The sequence below is a fragment of the Myzus persicae genome, unplaced genomic scaffold (assembly GCF_001856785.1).
Source record: "Myzus persicae strain clone G006 unplaced genomic scaffold, MPER_G0061.0, whole genome shotgun sequence".
NCBI classification, from domain to species: Eukaryota; Metazoa; Arthropoda; class Insecta; order Hemiptera; family Aphididae; genus Myzus; species Myzus persicae.
The window spans coordinates 2,315-12,021 of record NW_019104207.1 but is presented as its reverse complement, the minus strand read 5'-3'; the positions used below and the strand labels follow the sequence as shown (position 1 = coordinate 12,021).

The 9,707-nt window shown below is 34.5% G+C and overlaps 2 protein-coding genes across 2 annotated transcripts; both read right to left on the bottom strand.

Moving 5' to 3' along the window:
- Window positions 1-400: 400 nt before the first annotated feature.
- On the bottom strand, window positions 401-2,637 carry LOC111039985 (the record flags this gene model as incomplete). The annotated part of the gene is made up of 1 exon (XM_022323677.1): window positions 401-2,637. A coding segment is annotated over one exon (1,104 nt), but the record flags the coding sequence as incomplete, so codon positions are not given.
- Window positions 2,638-5,394: 2,757 nt separating this feature from the next.
- Window positions 5,395-7,290, bottom strand: LOC111039984. The gene has a single exon (XM_022323676.1). It carries the CDS (start codon window positions 7,288-7,290, stop codon window positions 5,395-5,397), a length of 1,896 nt encoding a protein of 631 aa, XP_022179368.1.
- Window positions 7,291-9,707: the final 2,417 nt, after the last annotated feature.

The following is a 9,707-nucleotide window of genomic DNA, read 5'->3' as shown; positions in this document are numbered from 1 at the left end:
TTCTTAACAGTTCTGCCGCATTAAACCTCAAAAGGGTATCTCCAAATATTGAAATGTTTGTAAAATGACATAACAAGTTTTGGAATGTAATGAACTCATGCGCTGTTCTTTGAATCATAGTTGACAATTTTTTTTTTTCAATATACTAATTATTATCCGTAGAATTGATTGGTGATATTTTCAATTGTCCAACATAACTCTAAGTATAAGATAATGGACTTACCCTTAAACTTCTAATCAGAATAAGAAGCTAAAAAACAGTAAATTCACTATACTGGAGTTACTGTGATTTACTTTAAAAATTAAAGATTTATTCAAGATATTAAATACAGTAACTCCAATCAGTATTTAAAAAATTATAATTTATGCATTGAATAATACCAAATATTTTGAAAATCATATGAAAAAATTTAATATTAAACTAAAAGAAAAAATTTTAAATAAAAAACAAAATTTCTTAAAATGTCTTCCTTGACAAATGCATATATAAATTAGTGTTAATAAAAACAAATATATAGGGACTTAAAAATATTTAAAAATAACAATCTTATTTTTAATCAACACTTATTATACGTCAGTATATAAAACTTAATAAAAATAAATAAATATAAATCAGTCTCCTTCTTCATATAGGTCATTTGCTGTTTCTGAAGTAGGAAAATCCAACCAAAACTTCCTCCGATTTTGTGGCATTAAAGGTAATAGAACTTTGATAATACTTTGTTTTTTTGAAGGATGGATTCCTCTTGGGCTTACTTTTTGTAGTGGTTGTTCAATGCCTTTTTTTAACGTGGATTGCTTAAGAAAGTCAAGTTGCTGAAGTGGTGAATAATCGTCATAGGTAGTGGAATACATTAAGTAATCCAATCCTCTTTCGGCTTTAATATGAACTATGTCATTTAACATAGGCCTATCTAATTTTTTGTTTAATTTATATACCGAACATTCTGATTTGAAATCAAAAAAGTCTTCTACTCTCATAACTTTGGCATCAACAAAACCTTTGTTAGCTGATTTGATACATTGTTCAAAATCAGAATAATCATATATTTTTCCCATTTTTTTCATAGCCAACTCAACCTGGTGATGAAAATGGTCGGCAGACATAAAACTATGCCCGGGCTGGAAATAAAATAAACTAATTTCTAGAGCCTGGATATCTTGAGAATTAATTATTTGAACTAAGAAGGTAAGAAAGCACCAATTTTTGTTTTGTGCTGAACAGTTATCCAGCCAAATTGTTATTTTTTTCATGTCCTTGAAATATAAAAAAAATGCACGAAAACAACTAGTTAAATCTTCTTGTTTCCTTCCTTGTATACCCTCGTGCCATATTATCGCTAATGGCTTAATACATCCTTTGGGGCCAATCGGTACAAAACTTTCATTGAAAGCAATGACCCTTTTGGTAAAAATAGCTGCCTTAAAGTTTTCCATTCTAGGTAACATAATAACTTTTTGTAAGTCAGCCGATACATAGATTTCATCATCTGTGAAAATAAAAATACATTTAGCTATATAATTAATACTGTTTTAATAGATTTTATCTAAGTTTGTATTACCTTTCTTTTTTTGAACGGCATGGCTCTCATACTTAGCTCGAGCATTTATATATTTTTCCAAGTGCAAAGTGTATTTTTTGCAAATATCACAAATATTATACTGTTCATTTAATGTTTGTTTTGTGTGTGTTGAATCATGTTGATCAAATAATTCACAAAGTTCACACTCTTCATGGCCTAGTTTGGTAAAAGATATATTCATTTCCCTTAATGTTCTTCTATAGACATCGTATGAAAATTTAATGGCTGGATTTTTTTCTTTAAAATCAGAATACATGTAGGTCGCATTGATTTCATTTGGCAAGTATTTCCTGTTGGGAGCATGTTCCCTCCTATAATGAGCCACTGTTGGGTTGAATGAATTAATGTGTTCCTTTATCGGTTCTAAATCACATTTGTTCCATGCAGTTCTAGTTATTTTATTCAAAGGAGACACAATTGCACTTTTTTCAGTCATATTTGAGCAGATATTTTGAATAAAATAATCATTTTTTGATGAAAATCCCAATGTTGCAAGGTAAAATAATTTACAAACATATACTTTAATGCCATCCAAATTTGTAAGGGTATAATAAAAAGACCATTTTTTTCTTATTTCATCATGTCCTCTTCTACGCTTAACATCTCTTCGTTCAACTGAATTAATTACATACATCCTTTGTTCATTTTTGGACACACTCCAAAACTGTTTATTAATTTCAAGTCTTAATATTTCAGGTATCAGTGTAATACAATTTTTTTTACATGAAATACAGGGGGGTTTCAAATTGTGTTTCTCAACTTTTTTCTGAAATTTAATTTGATTTCGTTCTCTGACACTGGTCAGATGTTTATTGCGTTTCCTTTTTGTCCCTTTTTTTGTTAAATCGTTGTGCTCATTTTCATTGCTACTACCCAACTTATCCTCATCCTCATCCTCACTTTCAGAAATATGATCAATGATACCATTCTGTGTTAAGCTGTTGTACTCATTTCTATTGTTATTACCAATTTGAATTTCATATTCGTCACTCCCAGAAATATATGAATTATCATCATCGATTGCACTATTCTGTGAAAGAAAAAAAATGTTTATACATACTTAAAATATTAAATGTATGGGATATGAAGCAGGTAATAATACATCATTTTGGTTCTCTTGTTCTACTTCAAATAATATATTTTGATTCTCCAGTTCTACTTCATATGATATATTTTGGTTAACTACATAGTTATTTTGAGGTAAATTTTGATTCTCATATTTGTCACTTCCAGAAATATATGAATTATCATCATCGATGGCACTATTCTGTGAAAGGAAAAATGTTTATACATACTTAAAATATTAAATGTATTGAAAATTTGTAAAATCTAAAATTAAGAAAGGTTAGTTAATTACCTTATCTCTTTTGGAATATGAAGCAGGTAATAATACATCATTTTGGTTCTCTTGTTCCACTTCAAATAATATATTTTGATTTTCCAGTTCTAATTCATATGATATATTTTGGTCAACTACATAGTTATTTTGAGGTAAGATTTGATTTTCATATTTGTCACTTCCAGAACTATATGAATTATCATGATAGATGACACTATTCTGTGAAAAAAACATATTTTATACATTGGTAGTTAAAAATGTTAAATGTATGGAAAATATAAATAGGAAAATCTGTAAAATCTAAAATTAAGAAAGATTAATTAATTACCTCATTTCTTATGGAATATGAAGCAGGTAATAGTACATCATTTTGCTTCTTTTGTTCTACTTCAAATAATATATTTTGGTTCTCCTGCAGTACTACTTCATTTAATATATTATTTTGGTCAATTATAGAGTTGTTTTGAGGTAAATTTTGTAGACAATATTGGTCTAATACCATAACTTTATGATTTGCATATGCATAGTCTGCACTCTACAACGCATAATATTGTTGATGTTAATTTATAAGGTACCTACTTATATTAATTCATGAATTTAGTAAATTGAATAGATACTTACTTTTTTAGTTTTAACTCTGTGATCTGTGGCCATATTCAACATTTTCCTTGTACGACTATTTATTTTATGTATACTTGAGGAATGTCGTTAGATTATAATAATATATTTAAAGAACTCGACAAATTCCATCGATAAACGAACAACTAACAAGCAGGAAAACCGAAAAACTATACGTACCTTATCACAGAATAATATTGTATTTCTATTTCTGGTATTAAACTGCACCAAATATAAATATTATAAAATATTATCTGAACTCAAATATAGTGTTACCAACATAATGTGTTGTAGTTATAACTTGTAACTATGTATTTTAATCTTAGGATTGATGTACCTATCATTATAAATTATAATTTAATACTTATCATTATTTATACCAGTTGCAAAATGTATGGTAATATTATGGAGATTGGAGATACTGTTTTCAATAGAAATGAAAAAATAAGCTTTTTTCACGTAACTCCAATAATTTACATGTCACATACCCTATTTTTGCTAATTATTAGGATTTACTGTGAAAATGCTTCTGTTCTGTGAATATTTATGGACATACCCTTATTATTACTAATTTAAACATGTGTTTTAGACAAGAAAAAAATGGATATACGACATTTTGGCTTCTGAATTTGATAAAATATCACTATATAAACCCATTTACCTAATAAAATCATTTTGACCAAAATTGGAGATACCCTTTTTTGGCTTAGCACGGCAGAGTTGAGTAACACTTGTGATCGGACGGTAGATTGGAGGTATCCATAAACCGCATAAGATTTGGATTGGCTGCCAAGTCATCGTAAAAATCTTTTGTCTCCACACGGTAGAATAGCGAATCTGAAACACACAATAATAAAATATGATACATAATATATATTTTTTCTAGAATGCATATTTTATTATAAACGCACCAGTATCGGTATACAACAACTCAATCCTATCTCCATAATGACGCTTCATGACGTCATAATGAAATCCGTACATTAAAACTTTACTAAGTTGTAGTACGGTTAATCCTATGTAGATAGGCTTGCAGAAATCCACTTCTTTACCGTGTTGAGTGACCACCGAGAGATTTTCATTGTAAGTCGTACAATATTTGAACGTCGGTCGATTTATGAGCTTCCGCATTCTACGCGGGCACGAAACAAGCTCTAAGTCTAATCGGCAACGCATGTTCTCCATTGTTTTCCCTACATACACACAGTAGACGTTATGTAAAGTTTAAGTAGTTCAAAGTTCGGAAAAAAAAAAAAAAATTTTTCGTAAAATTTATAAATAACATACCGAACACCGAATTGTTTAAATTTTTAAAAAACTTTTCTTCGAATTTGTTGGTCGCCCGCTTACGTAATTCGGTGTTGAGGTTTATGTACGGAGCCATCCATGGGGATTGTCGGAATTCCAATACTCGGTGCGTCTGAAATGTACGAAAAAGTAATAAGATGCGCATGCACATAATAATAATAATGATAATATTAATAATTACTTTTTCTACTAAGACGCCGTGAGCCATGGCCTGTTTTAAATTCATATAATGAACTACATAACGTTCTTTCCTCGAAAAAGTGACCATCAACTTTTGCACGGTTGACCCGCGCGGTATGCTGGCGTGGGGCAAGAACGGCATATCGTTGTGGGCGTCGTGTAGGTGTTGAGGATACGAAATGTCGACTTCGTAAAATCTACCAATGTCATCCGTCTCGCGCATCCATTGTAGCTGGTCTAGGGCAACTTCGGGGTTTCCCGGGTACCACGTGAAATCGCTAATCGGTATATATTTACACATCGCGTACCCATACAAATTATAAGCTAGAAGGGGAAAATCGGTTAATATACATGCGGATATATAATTTATATTTTATAATCACCATCTAAGTATATGAGGGACGTGTTGGGTTCGTCGGCATTATATCCTGGCGTCTCCGGATTGTTTGCGCGAGCGTAACGCTTGCTGGCTTGCACCAGGCCACCACGCGTACCGGACTCTATGAAGAGTATTTTCTCATAATCATCTAAAAGAAAAAGCTCAACTTTCGTAAGTTTCAACATACAGTCAAAGCTGAAGCCGGGTAACGTGAAGTATTGTGCCGGGTCCAGGTGATATGTGGTCATGCATATATCCCTGACATTTTCGAAGATATCGGCGCTGATCAGCACATCGATTTGTAGATACAAGTCGCTATATTCGCCTAGCGAAGAGCAGTCAAAATGGGACCAAACCCGAGTTGCATGATCGTAGTCTTCGTCGCACACGTGCGTCTCCGTCAACGCGCTGTAGAATAGAAACTTGTCCGGTAACGATGGTACTTGTAATTTATCCCACGAATCCGTGTATTCATACGGATATACGCCTTTCCGCGTGGCCATGGACATCTCCGACGGGGCGAACACTTTCGCGACTTCGCGAAATTTATCAAAGTTCGCGGAGGAGAGGTTCTCCGCCAAGTGTGCCAAGCTCGACGCCATGAAGCGACACGTGTCTACAAACCTGACTGAGAACGTGTTGTTTATAAATTTCGAAAACGAAATATATTTCTCCTCAGTGTTCGCGATTACCGATATTCGATTATTGTCGTCGTTCGCCAAATTTGTAACGATGAAATGCGCGTCGTAGTTGGACAAATTATGCAGGAAGCATGGTACAAATTTTGGTGTTTTCAACTTGAGGTTGCACGTGTTGCATAACGTTTTTAAAAAACGTCCAGACAAGTGGTCGTGATGTGCAGTTTTACAGTTGCGTTCGCTAAACGCACAGCTGCATAAGTCGCACATTATCTTGGCATCGTGCACCTGACAATCCTCAACACTCATAATAATCGGTACAAATACTTCCTTATACAATCTGGCTATTTTTTCGGCCACACCAAGTACGTCGCGAACAAAACGCTTTGCCACATCATCTTCGGTCGCAGAACCACGGAAAATGGCCGATACCCTCGGTATGTCGAACTGATCGAACAACTCTGTTGGTACGCCCTCCGCCGCGACAACATGGTACCCGTAGCTCATTGGATGGTGATCGTGTATTGCGGTGGTATTCGCGCCTTGTTTCCGGTCCGTTTTCAGTAATAAGGCTTCGAAATCTGCGTACACTACGAACGGCAGCCGCTCCGTCTTATACCGCGCCTCGAATTTCAGCGTATCCCCCTCTTTCGGCATCAAAGGAACAATCGGTTTGTGCGCGCCACACAACAAGCGATGCTCCACCAACGCTCGCTCGCCGTACGATTTATATTTTAATGGGCGGTCCTCAAAACTAGCGAAGCACCGTTTGCAGTAAAATAAGCGATGTTGATGATTATTTTTTTGCGGGCTGGCTAGGCGTGAAAAATTCGATATATACGCATAGTGATTATTACCACCCTCTCCGGTGATTAGTAGTAGGTCGAAATGGTTTGCCTTTTCCTCCTCTACGACGCGCAGTGGGTATGCGGCAGATTTTGCGATCGATTTTTTATTTTTTTTATATTCTACACAATTTCTCACACCGTATACATTTACTGTCGTACCCGGATTCGACCTTTCAAATAATTGTATCTCCGACACGGGAGTGGGAGTTGACAGCGCAGAAAAGTCGTAACGATGTTCTTCCCTCGAATAATTCATGCCCACTCGTGTGCGATCGCTAGACACATGTTTGGCGAGAATCGCCCACTTGAAACATTGACGGTCGATATTTTGAGGGTTAACAACGGCCTCCCGACTAAGAATACTTTCCGGCAACGGTAAGTACGACGATCCCCCCATAGGCGTATACTCGTACACACCCAAGAGCAATCCGTCGATGCACGATAAGGCGAACCCACTGTATTTCCCGGCGTACGAATCTTCTTCGGCCTGGAGCTATGCGAAATCTCGATCCAACAAACCCTCGACATTGCTGTGCGCATAGAGTTCGCGAGCTGAAGTTTTAAACGCCCGATTTTGAGCAGAATTGTCCAAGTTTGGTATTACGTATGTGGCCTCTAATTTAAGATTGTATTTAATGGGATTAATACGAACGCACTCGCGTAATTTCGTGATTAATTCTATTTTTTATTAACTCTATCGAATTGAGGAACGCACGATAACTAGCTACGTTATCAACGTTCTTCCTAAAATACCATACGATTACCCGTTTATGCGATGACTCGATCTCGATAAAGCCCGACGTATTAACCTTTTGCATGCGCGCCTTTTTACGTTTGATATTTATACTAGTGTTTTCCGTGTGAGCCACGTCTTTCTCGTTGGACGGCGGTGAAAGTGAAAGTGGTAGTGCGGCGGTCACGGGGGATCTTGCGACTGTTCCGCCGACGATAGCCTGTGCGGGTGGTGGGGAAACGATAACCGGTGTGCGGGCGGTCGATGAAGATGAGTCTTGAGGCGGGGGAGTAGATGTGTCCGCACGGCGGCGGCTAGTCGAGATGTACATCGGAGGCGAAAAATCTGGTTGTGCGTTCGGGGTAGTGGTGGGGGGTGCCCAGTTTATGACTGATGCGCGACCTAACATACATTATTAATATTAAGATAGCGTCGTTATTATTATTATTAATAAGAAAAAATGATTTACCCATTGCGCCGCCTATCCGTACAGCGTTGTGGTATTCGGGAGTGTTTTTAGCTATCACTATTTTAAAAATAATTTAATTAATAACCCCTAATTAAGCAAAACGTTGTCCCGAAAAAACACCATATGTGTAGAACTCTAATTTTTCATTACACAAACAACTGATTTAAAAATTAATAACTTATATTTATAAGATATGATAATAATAATTCTTATATACCTAATCGAAAACAAAAATTGTAGTAACTGTTATATTATAATATATATATTATAATTTATAATACTTGGTGTAAATATTATCAAACTTTATGATCAAATAGGTTCACCTAGAAACTAAATAGTCTATAATATTTCAGATTTTGAAAGCAATCGCATTTCAACTGTTTAACAATTTTGTAATAATAAGAGGTTTAAAATTTAAAATATGTGTAAAATACGGTAGTCAATATTCATAAGTCAGGTGTACGAATACGAGTTCAATAAACAAATAATAGGTAAATATAAAACAATATTAATCGTTGATGATTCTGTTTTCCGTTTAAATTTTTCTTGTTTATTATGAAGTTCAATTTCGATGCTAAAAATTACTTTTTAAGAAATGTTTGGCAATTTTATCGAGCAAGGTTTTAGGGGATTTACATCCAAATCTTTACTAAAAGAGTGAAATAATCAACAATATAGGTATGGCATAAAAACATGGTTTCGTACTTCATATAATACGGCTTATTAAAGCGGTTTACACTAAAAATACCTACTGTAAAAATTGTAGAGAAGAATTTTATCTAGAATCGCAAGAAGCCCGATTTTCGATATTTTTATTAATTAGTTAAATAATTAGTCGATAAAAAGTTTGAAAAAACTTGTTAATATAACATGCGATATTGGAATACGATATTAAAAATCGGTTTTCTTACGAATCTAGAAAAAAATCTCCTTTACAATTTTTATAATAGGTATTTTTACTGTAAAACCCTTCAAAAAGTCGCATTACTTAAGAGGGCGCACTAGTAGACAAAATATGGCATAAAAACATGGTTTCGTAATTCAAGTAATACGGCTTATTGAAGCGGTTTACAGAAAAAATACCTATTATAAAAATTGTAGAGGAGAATTTTCTTAACAATCGTAAGAAGGCCGATTTTCGATATTTTTATTAATTAGTTGAATAATTAATCGATAAAAAGTAAAAAAAAACGTGTTAATTTACCATGCGATATTGGAAGATTGGAACAAGGTATCAAAAATCGGGCTTCTTACGATTCTAGAAAAAATTCTCCTCTACAATTTTCGTAATAGGTATTTATACTGTAAAACGCATCACAACGCCGTATTACTTGAATTACGAAACCATGATTTTCGGTTAAAAAAATACGCTCGTCAATTAATTACGCTCGTCGTGTGCTGCGCCCATAAACAGCGGCAGCGTTCGTTACTAGACGTACATTTTACCATCACTCCGCGCCCGATAACGACAGTACCGCACCATAGGCCAAAACAGGTTTTCTATCGCAGCCGTGCGCCTGTACATAGTTTATAAATACCCAGATAAGAAAACGATTATTATATAATATTATTTTGTGACAAATATTATTTAATTTGGTTCGGTTTTATATTT